The 14,686-nt window shown below is 42.4% G+C and overlaps 1 protein-coding gene across 1 annotated transcript in view; it reads left to right on the top strand.

The window, feature by feature from the left end:
• The window catches only part of TDRD9 (tudor domain containing 9), a 114,385-nt gene that overhangs the window by 12,066 nt on the left and 87,633 nt on the right, over positions 1 to 14,686 (top strand). Inside the window, exons 2-5 of the mRNA XM_033850552.2 lie at positions 4,628 to 4,734; positions 11,911 to 12,008; positions 13,279 to 13,500; positions 14,196 to 14,318. Coding sequence (XP_033706443.1) covers positions 4,628 to 4,734; positions 11,911 to 12,008; positions 13,279 to 13,500; positions 14,196 to 14,318 — 550 coding nt within the window. The remainder of the gene's footprint in view (positions 1 to 4,627; positions 4,735 to 11,910; positions 12,009 to 13,278; positions 13,501 to 14,195; positions 14,319 to 14,686) is intronic.

Below are 14,686 nucleotides of genomic sequence, written 5' to 3'. Positions count from 1 at the left end.
TGTTGCTTTCTCCTTCAAATGAACTATGAAGAATAGACCTCGTTTACATCAGACCTGCATGTCATGCATGATAAAGAGTGATGTGTGTGGTCATCCTCCAGCTCCTGTTACTTATATGTTAGAAAAACCCAGATGTCAGGATTCATTATCTGTAACTAGAAGGTTTTCATATTGCATTGTGTATAGTACTGTGAAAGGGAAGGGAGTAAAGTTTATCATGACAGAACTGTCCTATCTGATTTTCTACTATAGTTATGATGAGTCAGGCTGCTTCTCCCTTTGAATAGACTCGTTGTCATTGCTTTAATTTTTAAATTTTTTGCCTCTGAAATGGTGACAAAAATATCAAAAATGTATTGGATGTGGAGCATAAACCGACTTTCTGTTCCAGGCCCTCTTTAGTCTTGCCTGTCCCTTCTTCTCCGGCTTGCTCTCTTGCTCTACCTGAGTCTGTCTGTCGTGTCAGCCAAGCCTGACTGCCCCACACAGGCCGTGCTCCCTCTGGCATTTCAGCTTTGGTCACACTGACTCTCTTCTGAGTCGCTCGTTTTTCTTTTCCATGTACCTACACTGTAATTCTCTTATTTATTTTTGCCTGTGTTGGGTCTTCGTTGCTGCGCGAGAGATTTCTCTAGTCGCGGTGAGCGGGGGCTACTCTTCATTGTGGTGCGCGGGCTTCTCATTGCGGTGGATTCTCTTGTTGTGGAGCATGGCCTCTAGGCTTGCAGGCTTCAGTAGTTGCGGCACGCAGGCTCTAGGGCGCGTGGGCTTCAGCAGTTGTGGCGTGCGGGCTCCGTAGTTGTGGTGCGTGGGCTCAGTAGTTGTGGTGCGCAGGCTCAGTAGTTGTGGTGCACGGGCTCAGTAGTTGTGGCTCGCAAGCTCTAGAGCGCAGGCTCAGTAGTTGTGGCACACGGGCTCAGTAGTTGTGGCGCACGGGCTTAGTTGCTCCGCCGCATGTGAGATCTTTCCGGACCAAGGATCGAACCCGTGTCCCCTGCACTGGCAGGCAGATTTTAAACTACTGTTCCCCCAGGGAAGTCCCTATACTGTAACTCTTTTTCAGGGCTCAGTTTCGATACCAACTAATTTTTTCTTCTGTCTGAGGGAAAAACGTTTTTCCCTTGGCCCCCACGCCCTGTTCCTTTGAATTCCGGTTTTATTTCTCTTTACTGTTAAACTAATAGTCCTTTACAACTAGGTTCTGTCTGTCCTCCACTTATTTGCAGCTCTCATTAGCTCAGCAGATAGTTTTGACTGTGCCATGTCCTAGATGCAGGTTAGGGACTGGGGATGCAGCAGTGGACCAGACAGACCTATTCTCTGTCCTCATGGAGCCCGTGTTCTAGTGGAAAGATGAACCCGAGGACCCAAATCACCTAGTGCAGTGGTCATGATACACTCGAGGTCTCCTCAGTTCACTGTGGAGGTCAGGGAAGGCCTTTCTGGGTAGGGGCTGTCCTTTGAGCAGAGGTTTAAAGACCAGCGAGGAAGCCACACAACGCGCTTCATGCGGCCAGCTCCCTCCTCAGCTTGGCCTGTTAGCGCCTAGCTGGCTATTGAGATTGAGTCTGGCCTTCACGGAGCTTTCCTTACACCTCGGCTCACATTCAGTGCGTTTTCCTTTGATCTTCCTCGGGTAAGCCAATTTTCCTAGTACTTAGTGTGTGCTACTTGCATTATTATACATTTTATTTTTTCTGTCCTGTCTCCGGAGATTGTTATGCCCAAATGGCATTCTCTGATTACAGTAGTTCCCCTACTACCATGTAGATAGAGAACAGAAATATTTGTAGATCAAGGTAAGGAAGTACCTTTGCATTAATCCTTCCTGTTTGTTGGGAGTATAACCAGATTAATGTTGGATTTTATTCGTCACACATTTTAGTAAGTTGAATAAATGAATTATTTCTAATGGATTGCAACCTCATTAGGCTATTTTGTGTGGAAGACATAAAGCTTAAACTATGACGCAGTTAGGTTAATTTCTTTTTGGTCTTTGTCATGGTTTTCTAGGCTTCATCTTCTTAGCTGAACAGCAAAAAGTTTTATGACTTGAAGTGAGATAGGATCGTATCATTCATTGTGTGTGTGTGTGTGTGTGTGTGTGTGTGTGTGTGTGTGTGTAGAAGTTTAAGATGTGTAAGGAAGTACTTAAGTCTAAAAAGACAAAATTTTGGAATCTCGAAGGGCAGGCTAAGGAGCCAGGTTGTTTATATACAACTTGTATATATTTATGGTCAGGGGGCCTTATACAGTTCTCAGCAGCATTTGATTGCAATTAAAGGAAGATTTTTCATTGTGAGAGGACTGATATCTTTCTGTTTTTAATTCCTTTGCTACTGAATTCAGAGTTCTGAATTATTGGTTGGTTCTTTTTGGCTATTAAGATGCAGTTAATATTTGAGAAACTGTGATGTTAAATTCCTTTTCCCAATATTAATTCCCTCTTTAAAATACTCTGATTGAAACACACTAAGATGTACTTTTTCATGTTAAAAATCCTATTCTATTGGGTTGTCCACATCTTATTGACTTAAGAGAATTCTTAGTGTGCGTCTGCGTTCTGTGCTGCAAATGTTCACTCGAGAGAGACCACTGTTCTTGCTCTGTAACCTTTATAGACGTTGTTCATAAGTTTTACATTATAGTTTAGTTTAGTTTGTTATTTTCCTTTTTTGACTTTTCCTTTTTTGTGTTCTTGTTTAAGCCCTTCTTTACTTCAAAGTTATAACATACAGAAGAAGGTCAGCTTTTTAGGCTTAAAAAAATAAGTACTCCTGGGTGTTGAGTTGGTTTGAAATTGATTTGAGATTGGTTTGAGGTGTAGGGGTCCCCAAATTGGATAATCATTATTCAAAGTAAGTAGTCATTGTTCCACCCAGGAGATTTTCCTGATTCCTAGTACGCCCAGTAACCGTGTGGCGTATCCTGGGTATTTTGAATATTATGTTATATTATGGGACTCTGGGTCTTGCTTAAATCCTGTGGGGATTGCAGCTGACCAGCTGTGTTCAGGCTGCAAGTTCCAGCCAGCTTCCTTTGGGCAGTGGTCCCTCTGGTTTTCAGAGCCTTTGCAGGGCTGTCTGGATCTGTCTTGCACTGTGCCATCTAGTGGCCGTCCTGTAGCTCAGTTCTCAAAGTCTGTGATGGGCTGTTTGGGGTCAGGGCACGCCTGCCAGCCCAGGGGTGCACCCAGCAGTTCCTAAAGGTTCTCAGGTGTCTGCAATCTCCCTGGTGCTTTCCCAGCCCAGGGCCTCCCTTTTCTGGTCCTCTGGCCAGAAGACAGGGGCTTTGTTGCCCTGCTCTGCCAGGCACTTCCTGCAGTGATGTCTGTCTCCCAGGCCAAGCAGTGGGAGGGCAGAGAAAGAAAAAAGGCAGTGAGAGTTGGCCCCACCCTCTTATAGAGGGAGTTTCCCTCCCTCAGAGTTTGATGCTCCGGCCGCACCTGGCTTGTGAGAGAATGGAGAAAAGAAAAATGTAAGGTGTGCACTGCCCCCGTTTTGAGTATTTGGAGTCCCCTTTCCTGCTGGACCATATGGTAGCTCTATTTTTAGTTTTTTAAAGAACCTCCATACTGTTCTCCATAGTGGCTGCGTTTTGGAAAACAGCCACTTTATGTTTCCACCAACAGTGTAGGAAGGTTCTCTTCTCCACACCCTCTCCAGCATTTTATTATTTGTAGATTTTTCGATGATGGCCATTCTGACTAGTGTGAGGTGATACCTCATTGCACTTTTGATTTGCATTTCTCTAATAATTAGCAATGTTGAGCATCTTTTCATGTGCCTCTTGGCCACCTGGATATCTTCTGTGGAGAAATGTCTACTCAGGTCTTCTGCCCATTTTTTGATTGGGTTGTTTTTTTTTGATACTGAGCTGTGTGACCCATTTGTATAGTTTGGAAATTAAGCCCTTGTCTGTCGCATCATTTGCAAATATTTTCTCCCATTCTGTAGGTTGTCTTTTTTTTTTTTATGGTTTCCTTTGCTGTGCAAAAGGTTGTAAGTTTGATTAGGTCCCTTTGTTTATTTTTGCTTTTATTTCTACTGCCTTGGGAGACTGACCTAAGAAAACGCATTGCTACGATTTATGTCAGAGGATGTTTTGCTTCTGTGCTCTCCTGAACCTGTAGCGTCTTGACTGCCTTTAGTTCAAAATAATCCTCATGCAAAAGTGACACATTTTGGGGAGGCTTATTCTGAACCCCTACAGCTCCCATACATGTCTTTGCATGTGCTTCCTTGTCTACAGGTGCTGTGAATACTGCCCTTGGGGAAGATACTGAGGAGAGAAGTGTCAGCTGGCAGGAGATGTGTTCTGAGGTTAATAGGACAGGTCACAGTGCTCTGCAGAGTAACCACTTGTACCCATCTGCCTCCCTCTCCTCGTAACCTAAGCATAGTTGTACTTCTTGCCAATTCAAAGGGTGGAAAAGGTTTCTCATTGTTTTAATTTGCATCTATTTGGTGACTGACTGTGAATTTGAGTGTATTTTCGTTTGTTTATTGACGATTTGCAGTTTTTTTATAGGACTTAATGTAAAAGTAACTATTCAAGCATTCTCCTAGCATGTGGGAATTCCTTGGCTTTCTGTGAACAGTGTACTAACTTCTGATATTCTTTGCAGGCCACTGAGCCAGAAGAGCTCAGAGACGGAGTATATTAACAAATACAGAAAACTTGAAGCACAAGAGTTTGATACGTATGGCAGTGATCATTCAGCCAGTGGGCCAGGTAAACGAGTATCTTTAAATATCATAAAATATGGTATGTGAGTTGTTCACATGTTAAAACATTAACTTCTTTTTTTTTTTTGCGGTACGCGGGCCTCTCACTGCTGTGGCCTCTCCCGTTGCGGAGCACAGGCTCCGGACGCGCAGGCTCAGCGGCCATGGCTCACGGGCCCAGCCGCTCCGGGGCATGTGGGATCTTCCCGGACCGGGGCACGAACCCGCGTCCCCTGCATCAGCAGGCAGACTCTCAACCACTGCGCCACCAGGGAAACCCTAAAACATTAACTTCTTAAAAGTGTTTAAGAAGTGTATTTTGATCAATAAAGAATCCGTATTGCTTGTTAATTCAGGATTTTGGGGGGAGGAGTATATGACAGATTATAAATTGTGAGTGTGTGATGATATGTTGTGAGCTGCTCATGTTTTCCTCTCTTAAGTACAGTGTCTAAATAGTCTGTCCTTTGGAAGACTAATAACGGTCCCTGACCTTACTATTAATTAGAATTACTTAAAATTGTTATTATAATTTTAATAATAACAATACAATAATATATTATATTATTATAAAATTATTTTATTGTTATTAAAATTATTATAGTTTTAAAAATAATAATCATATTAAAACAAAATTTTAAATAGTACATAAATGTATACAATAAAAGGTAAAGGTCCTTCTTAACCTCTCCTCCTCCCAAGGAGGAGATACAAGGATACAACTGTTCAGACTTTAGGTTAAGCTAGTTACTTTCTGTGAGTATGCACTTTCTTTTAGTGAGCTGATTGTCTTATTAGCATTAGACCGTATTCATATGACAGAAGTAAGTTTTTGATTTTTTTGCTTTATAAAAGGTTATCCGTCACAAGCTTCCTACCAATTCAGTCAGGAAGTTCTGCCTCCTTTCTTTCTACTCTGTGTACTTATGCTCGGACTTAGGGACAGAAGTTGGGGTTAGAGTAATATTTTCCAGCCTTTTTGAAAATTATGAAATATAGTCCATACATAAAAGTATACTAATCCTTATTCTTCTTGGTCTTTATTTGGGTTTCTTGACAATATAAAATATTGGTATCTTTCATCAATTCTGGAAAATTCTGAGCCATTATCTATGCTCCACTCTCTCATGCAGTTTTGTATTTTTCATTTTTTTGGTCACTCTACTATATGCAGACTAATTTCTCATTGTTCATCTTTCACCTAAGGCAGAAGCAGCTTTGAGTTCTTTGTCTTCCTCTCTGTGTCTTTGCCTTATTATAGACTTTGGCCTGGTGTTTCCTCTCTCTCTTGCCAAGCTTTCGGTTTTTTAAACATGATGTTTGTATATTTTGTCTAGCATCTTTAGTTGTCCTCAGGAGGAATATTTGTGTGAACAACCCAGTACATTATTACCAGAAGTGATAGTTCAAAGAGATAGTGTGTCCTTTGATTCAATATTTACTTATTCTAAGAAAAGTACAGCGTAGTACATGTAAGAACATTTATTGCACTGTTGCTTATTTATGGGAAGCCTTAGAAGTCTCTTAAATGTCAGTGAACAGAGGCCTGGTGATTTTTATCGGTGTAGGGGAGTGTGTGGACTTTGATAGAAGCCTGAAATAGCTGTGTGTTACTGTGGAAAGACATCTGTCATTTAATATTTCCTTTTGGGGAAGTGTGTTAGTTTTCAGAAGACTCTTGGTGATGTGATCCTTCTTGTTGCACTCACATATACAAACCCCGAGCACACCACTGTGGGTCCTGGAGCCTGCCATAGGGATTGCCGCTGTGTGGAGATGGCTAGATGACAAATGAGTGCCTGCAAGTGCAAGTGTCTGCTCTTATAACTTTTGATTTGGATTCATATTTGAAACTGCTATTTGCTTTCTCTGTCCATGGCATCTCAATATATTTGGAGCTTTTCACTAGGCTGTCATATAGCTTTGACTGCACTTGGAGGATTGACTCAACGACCAATGTTTATCAAGGTGTGTGCCAGGGACGGTGTGAAGCAATGAGAATATAAGTTAAAAAGACCTGGTCCCTCCTCTTACAGAGATTATCATTTAATCGTGTAGTTACACAAATAAATGCTTTTGGAGGTAAATCCTCTGAAAGATAAACTCTCTGGGGACTTAGGACAAGGGTTTCTGCCTTTAGCTGGGGTATCAGGAAAGTAACAATTGAGCTTGGAGCTGAAGAATTAATAAGTTATAGAAGTTACCTAGACAGTTTGGGGCTCGGGGGAGGGGAAAATGTATACAGAGGGCCTGTAATAGGAGAAAGCCTGGGGTGTGGGTGGGCAGGGTCAGTTGGAGACTGAATAATAGCCCTCCACAGAGATCCTCACCCTCCTCTTCAGAACATGTGGTGACTGTGCTACATCACATGGTAAAAGGAACTTTACAGATTAAGTTGAGGAGCTTGAGGTGGAGGGACTGGGGGTGGGTCTGGTGTAATCGCAGGGCTGTAAGCAGAGTCAGTCGTAGATGTAAGGACAGAAGCCGGAGTGATACAAGGAGGGGGCGGTGAGCTAGGGAGTGCAGGCGGCTTCTTGAAGCTGAAGAGGTGGGGAATGGGTTCTTCCCCACAGAGCCTCCAGAAGGAACCAGCTGTGCAGGCCTCTGGACCTTAGCCCAGACTGCTTTTGGACCTCTGACGTTCAGAGCTGCAAGAGAATACTGTAAATGTGTGTCGTTTTAAGCTACTAAGGTTGGGATCACGTGTCACAGGAGCAGTAGAAGACGAGTGAGGTTGTGTTGGATGACGCTGGTGAGATAGAGGCACAACTGGCGATAGGGCCTGGGGCCATGACTAAGAATTTTAGGCTTTTTTGTTTGTTTGTTTTTTTGTTTTTGCGGTACGCGGGCCTCTCACTGCTGTGGCCTCTCCCGCTGCGTAGCACAGGCTCCGGACGCGGCTCAGCGGCCATGGCTCACGGGCCCAGCCGCTCCACGGCATGTGGGATCTTCCCGGACCGGGGCACGAACCCGTGTCTCCCGCATTGGCAGGCGGACTCTCAACCACTGCGCCACCAGGGAAGCCCAAGAATTTTAGTCTTAATACTCAGAGCAAGGGGAAGCTGTTGAAAGTTCTAGGTTTACCTTGGCATGAGTGTGTGTGGGTGGGGGAACGTCAAGGGATGAGATCAGTGTTTTGAGAAGACCACTCTGATCATATTGGAGAGACTGGACTGGTGGGGACCAGCATGGACATGAGGAGAAGTCCAGGTGAGACTGGATGGTGACTGATGACTGGGGTGATGGCATGGAGTGGGGAGCTGGTCGTGGGATGGCCGGACAGGACCAGGTGATGCATGGATGGGGATGTGAGGGAGGAGAGGGGCCGCAGGAAGCAGGAGGTGCTGCTCCACGCTTTGAAGTGCGGCAGTGCCTATGGGAAGGAGATGAGGTTCTCGTGTGTGTGTGTGTGTGTGTGTGTGTGTGTGTGTGTGTGTGTGTGTGTGTACACAGCTATTTCTATCCCTATTCTGTCTGTTTACATTAAAACTGTGAGGATGCACTGGTACCTCTAATTCCAGTCCAGCCCCAAGGTTTCAACGTGAAAATTTTGTTATATCCAGTTTAAAATACTTTGATTCAAAATACCTTTGCTGGGACTTCCCTGGTGGTGCAGTGGTTAAGAATCAACCTGCCAGCAGGGGACATGGATTCGAGCCCTGGTCTGGGAAGATCCCACATGCCATGTAGCAACTAAGCCCGTGAGCCGAACTACTGAGCCTGCGCTCTGGAGCCCGCAAGTCACAACTACTGAGCCTGCATGCCACAACTACTGAAGCCCGTGTGTCTAGAGCCCGTGCTCTGCAACAAGAGAAGCCACCACAGTGAGAAGCCCATGTACTGCAACAAAGACCCAACACAGCCAAAATAAATAAATAAATAATAAATTAAAAAATAATAATAATTTAAAAAATACCTTTGCTTTTGGCGTGATACAGGTGTTATTTCATCTATATAACTGTTTTAAAAAATCATTTCTGAGTAGAAATCCAAGAATGCACATTCAGTGAATTTCTGTGAATTACATTAGAATCATTGTATATAGTTTAAAGTAAATCATTTTTTAAAAATTGAGATTTAATAGCATTTCTGAACAGCTTGACCTTGGTTCCAGGCTGTGGACTCCTGCGGGGTTTCTGTTGTTTTCATATAGCAGTTTTGAATTTGTCCTGGCATGGTGTCCTTAGTTGTGATTAAAGGCCACAGTGCTACCTCCCTTTTAATTTGGTGATATTTTTGGTGGTGGTTTCCATCCCTTTGATAGCTTTTCTTTTGAGTTTAAGAGAATGGCCTGTCTGGAGTTTTTAATAACTGAAAAGGGAAATATTCAAATTAAGTTTAATTTTGTGTTTGGAATACCAACCCATACTTGGAAAAAGTGATATGTAATTATTTTGAAGATTTAATTTTATACTTAAATCAGCAATGTAGTAATTAAACTTATTTTCTGTAGTGTACAGTGTCTAGATTTTATGATAAGAAACGTTATTATGTTCTCCAGTTAAAATCCATTATATACTGTTTGGAACCCTGACTGCTGAATTTTTTTGGTTAGATTTTTTGTATTTGAGAAACTAGCAATTTTCATGGTTTCCAGTTTTTTCCAGTTCATGTGAGATATTTTAATGTTAATAACCTCAGATAAAGAGATAACAGGAAAATAAAATTTGAGGTTGAGGTATTTCTGATATCACTTTTGGATTACACTTCGCTGTATGTGGTTTGTTGATTTGCGTTGTTACCTGTCTTCTCTGAGAACTTACCTGTAATATTTTCCTGGCCCCCTCCTTTGATTTGGTTGCTGCTGCACAGGTGAAAGAGCTGCACAGCCGTGAACATGTCTTTTGCTTGTGGTCTTCCCTCTGGCGGTGGATGTGGAGGCTGGACTTGATTTGCGCTCAGGTCGGCTGCAGCCAGTGACCTAAAAATGTCAGCCTGTGTTTCTTGTTAAATAGAGAGAGGGCTGTGGTTTAGACAATACAGTTAGGACTTATGCAATTTTTTTCTTGTAGCATTTCTGTCTTTAAGCAGCAACCTTCAAAATGCATGTAATCAAGGAATGTAAGTCACATCAGTGTTGTCAAAGTGATGGCTCGTTCAGCAGCACCGTGAGCCACGGCTGCAGGTTCTGAGCAAAAAATACAGCTGCTACCTTTCTGTCTTTCTAAAGAGTCTGTGTCACCTCTCTTCCCCATGCAGGCCTTGTCCCTCTCACCCTGTGTCCCACTCCCTGTCACTGCATCTCCCAGCGATGTAGCAGCTCAGGAGCTCCTCCCTCTGTCTCTCCTCGTTCGTTGGGCCGCATGGAGTCTCATCCCTTCCCTTTGTGTTAAAAAGGCCTATTATTGATTGATAAGCCTACCAACACCAAAAATGGGAAGGTCTCTATTTTTTCCCTATTTATGCATATATCATCTCAGTTCTTGCATTTGTAGACTGGCCTGGGTACCCAGCCATCATTTAGAATTCTACATAATTTAATAAAATCTTGGAACCATTTGTAAGTTAGGAACTGTTTACACATTGAGTTTTGCTACATGTTTTGAAGGTAGTGTGGTTAAATTAAAGGGCTTTTTAGCTGAGAGTGCTTCTGGAAGGGGTGAGATTGAGCGCAAGTATACCAGTGGGAACACAGGACAGCGTCAGTGATTGTGTTTCTTAAAAGCTAAGCGGAGCAACGGAAGGAGAGTGAGATGTGAGAGTGGACAGAAGTGCACACTTTGTGGAGTTTGGCGGTCAGTAGTGAGGTGACTAGAAGTTAGAAAGCTGTTGAGGGCAGGACTTAGAGAACTTTCCTCCGAAGTCAGTGCCGCGATGCCCTAGAAGGAACTCTGTTTCCACAAAGAAGCTGTTTTTGCTTTGCGAGAGAACAGAACTGGCTCCTCTGTTCTTAAAATTCAGAACAAGTACTGCACATCTTGATTCAACTATAGGAAAATAGCCCTATTTTCATTATATAGTTAGACCGATTTTGAAACTAAGCGTATGTGTAGGAGAAAATGTAGGGGAGCAAAAACAAAGCATGGACACGTGTGTCAAGTGGGAAGGGTGACGGCAGAACAGAGGGAGAGGTTGGGCCAGAGAAGCGAAGGGCTGGGAGGAACAGGGAGGGGGGCGTTGAGGGGAGACCTGGGGAGGGAGCCAGCTCAGTGCTGAGTTTGGGGGGGACAGGGAAGCTTTCAAAGTTTATTTACTTTGGAAGTAAAACTTATTTCCCAATAGAAGTGTGTATCCTGTGAATCTTGATGATTTATCAAGAATTTGTGGCATCCCCGGAGTATAGTGCGTGTATTTACAGGAGGACGTTCAATAGCGGAGCTGGGCAGAGCTCCCCAGGGTGTGTCTTTCTTTCTTTTTTTTTAAATAATAAATTAATTTAATTTAATTTATTTATTTTTGGCTGTGTTGGGTCTTATTTGCTGCTTAACAGGCCTTCTTTAGTTGCAGCGAGCAGGGGCTACTCTTCATTGCAGTGCACGGGCTTCTCATTGTGGTGGCTTTTCTCATTGTGGAGCACGGGCTGTAGGCACGCGGGCTTCAGTAGTTGTGGCACGTGGGCTCAGTAGTCGTGTCTCACGGGCTCTAGAGCGCAGGCTCAGTAGTTGTGACACACGGGCTTAGTTGCTCCACGGCATGTAGGATCTTCCCGGACCAGGGATCGAACCCGTGTCCCCTGCATTGGCAGGCGGACTGTCAACCACTGTACCACCAGGGAAGCGCCCCAAGGTGTGTCTTTGTCAGAGTAGCGTTGTCCCTTCCAGGGTGCTTGTCCCTAAGGTGTCCTTATGGTGTTTGGTTGTCTACTATGGATTTAGTAGCAAGGAATGAACACTTAACAAATTGGTGTGAAATTCCAAATAAAAGTTTGTTCTTTAAGCTAAACATTTTTGTGCCATTTTCAAGTGATGAGTACTGTGCTCTGCAGATCTTTTATCTTAGAAGGTAGTGCTGAGCCTACAACACTGATTGCTGTGATGGAGGGTAAGATGGTGCTCAGCTTGTATAAGTTGTTCGCAGTGGGTGCTAAGGAAATTTCCTAATTACCCTGCTCACAGTGTTAGCCTGTAGAATATGTATTTGTGTGTGTGTACAGCTTGCTGTGTATATAGATAAAACACTAGGTTGTTTACCTTGTCTTTTTTCACATAAGAAATAGCATTGTATTTGTTTTGTCTGAATCCAGGTCCAAGGCCACCTTTAGCTAAATCAAGCAGTGTGATGTGCATCCCAGAGACAACTTACAAATATCCTGATTTGCCTATAAATCGATGTAAGGAAGAGGTAAAATTATTTTTGTCATAATGTAATTTTGTTGTTTGACTAAATGCCAGCGACCCAGCACTTGGTTTCTGGTCTGAAAGTGACGAGGTGCTGGGCAGGCACCCTGGGGAGGTGGTTTTGTGTAATAAGCGTGTGGATGGCCTTCCTTTTGGCGGTGCTTCACTTGTTCAGCCTTCCCCTGAGCTCATCTCCTCATATTTAATTATTCACCTAGCCGTCCCTGCTCTGAAATAAGTGTGAGTAAACACCTGCTGGGCCCCAGGAGAGCTGCTTCTCGCAATACCGGCTGCCCAGACTTTTTAGAAAGCAAATAATGCCCTCAGCACAGTCTTCTCTAGCATTCCACTGGGTTTCCTTTACACTCTGCCTCGTTTGTTTGCCTGGTGATTGATCAGTCATTGATATGTAATTTTAAGAACAATGTTGGGCAATATAGCAGCAGGATGATTACACTTTTAATTAGTTACATGTTATTAAACATGGGTAAAAGTAAGCGTATTGAAACCTTAACTATACTAGCGGAAGAAGTGGTTATAGATAGGAATAAATTGTAAATGTTCTAAATTTAATTTTTATTTTGCTTTAGATCGAATCATGCAGCTTTTGTAGAGTAGATATACTTTTATTAATTTTTAAGAGGCCAGTATTCAAATTAATTTGTATTCCCTGACCATGGCAATTGCTAGAGTGATAAGAGCTTACACATATCTAGGGTGGAGGCGGGGAGCGGTGGGGAGAGATCGGGCTGGCGTTCTCGGGCCGCTCCATGCAGTCTGTACGTGGCGCACTAGAAGTTCATTGTTTTAAAGTGTGTCTGAAGAGTTTCAAATGAGAATTTAAAGCCACTTGAGTGTAATAACAGCTGTGTTTTCATGTTTCTCAGTAGAATTACACGGAAGTTCATTACAAAATTTTAAAATAATAGAAATTTAGACTTAGCAAGAGCTATAGAAATTCATTTTGGTGTTTTCATATTTACAGACGAAGAAATTGAGACATAGGGATCAGTGAACTTGGCCTGAATTACTGTGGCCATTAGTTATTGTTCACAGTGTTCAAATTGGTTTCAAATTCAGCAGCCATTAGTAACCTTCTTTCTCTCGTTTGTGATGTTTAGGTGGTTAGGTAATAATTTAACTTTTAAGGATGAAAAGAAAATAAATTCTGAAAGTCTTCTTGAGATAAAGCTTTTGGTTCATAGGTAATACTTTATTACATCATTGTTAAATTTGTGGCAATTTTGAAGGTTTGTTTTTTGTTTTAATTCTAGGTCATTTCTTTGATAGAAAGTAATTCTGTGGTAATTATACACGGTGCCACCGGTAGTGGTAAAAGTACTCAGCTCCCGCAGTATATCTTGGATCATTACATCCAACGCTCTACCTACTGCAACATTGTGGTCACCCAGCCACGGAAGATCGGGGCCAGCAGCATCGCCAGGTGGATCAGTAAAGAGCGCGCCTGGACTTTGGGTGGTTTGGTGGGCTATCAGGTGAGACTGAGAGAGGGAGCCGTCTCTCTCTGTTAATTTTATTTTTTAATTTACTTTTTGGCCATGCCACATGGCATGTGGGATCTTAGTTCCTTGACCAGGGATTGAACCCATGCCCCCTGTGTTGCAAGCGCAGAGTCTTAACCACTGGACCGCCAGGGAAGTCCCTCTTTGTTAATTTTTAATTTTATATAAGTTGATGATAAGGTGTGATTATTTTCTGCTGGAAAAGAAAATGAAATCGGTTGCTTATAGAGCAGAATTATGGCATAATTTTAGAAACAGTGAATCTCTGAAGTTCTTGAAAATATTGATAACTTTAGTTTCTTTCTCAGTTGAATAGAAAAGAAGTGAGAATGCTCAGACTTGAGAATGGCTTTTATATAATTTTATCTTTCAATTATATCTTTATGTTGAAGATGTCTTCATACACAATCATTTTAACATAAAAATGATACGGGAAGTACGACTAGATAGGCCAATCTCTCCACCCATCACCAAAGAAGAAGAAGAAGAAGAAAAATCAACTTGAGAATTTCCGTTTTAATTTAGACCCTATATTTTTTGTGATATACAGTACTTTTTTTCCCCTTTCTTACCTTCATTATGAAATGAGCATAGCATTTTTTGGTAATTAAATGTGAACCATTTAAACTGAAAAATTTCTCCTTTCTTTTTTCCTTCCCCAATTTTAGGTAGGGTTGGAGAAAATAGCGACAGAAGACACCAAGTTAATTTATATGACAACCGGAGTGCTGCTTCAGAAAATAGTTAGTGCCAAGAGTTTGATGGAATTCACACATGTCTTCATCGATGAAGTAAGTGCTCTGCTCTTATGTTCATATTCCTATTTGATAAGAGAACACAGTGCAAGTTACTTGTAAAGTGTCAAAAAGTAATTTGGGTCTGTATCTGCTTATTCTACTTAGAATGTTGATTTTCTGTTTTTATCCTTTGCTCTTACTTCCAAAATGCAGGTGGGGAGGTTGAGGACTGTGAATCCTTGTTTAGAGCAGGGGTTGGCAGACTACAGCCCTCAGGCCAGAGTTGGCCCCTGTTTTTGTAAGTAAAGTTTTATTGGCACACAGTTTTGCTCTTTGTTTATGATTGCTGGTGTTCTACAGAAGAGATGAATAGTTGGAACAGGACCGTATGTTCCGTGAAGCTGGAAGTATTTGCCCTCTGG

The sequence above is a fragment of the Tursiops truncatus genome, chromosome 2 (assembly GCF_011762595.2).
Source record: "Tursiops truncatus isolate mTurTru1 chromosome 2, mTurTru1.mat.Y, whole genome shotgun sequence".
Taxonomy (NCBI): domain Eukaryota; kingdom Metazoa; phylum Chordata; class Mammalia; order Artiodactyla; family Delphinidae; genus Tursiops; species Tursiops truncatus.
Note: the sequence above shows the minus strand (reverse complement) of the source record. Positions and strands in the feature narration are given on the sequence as shown.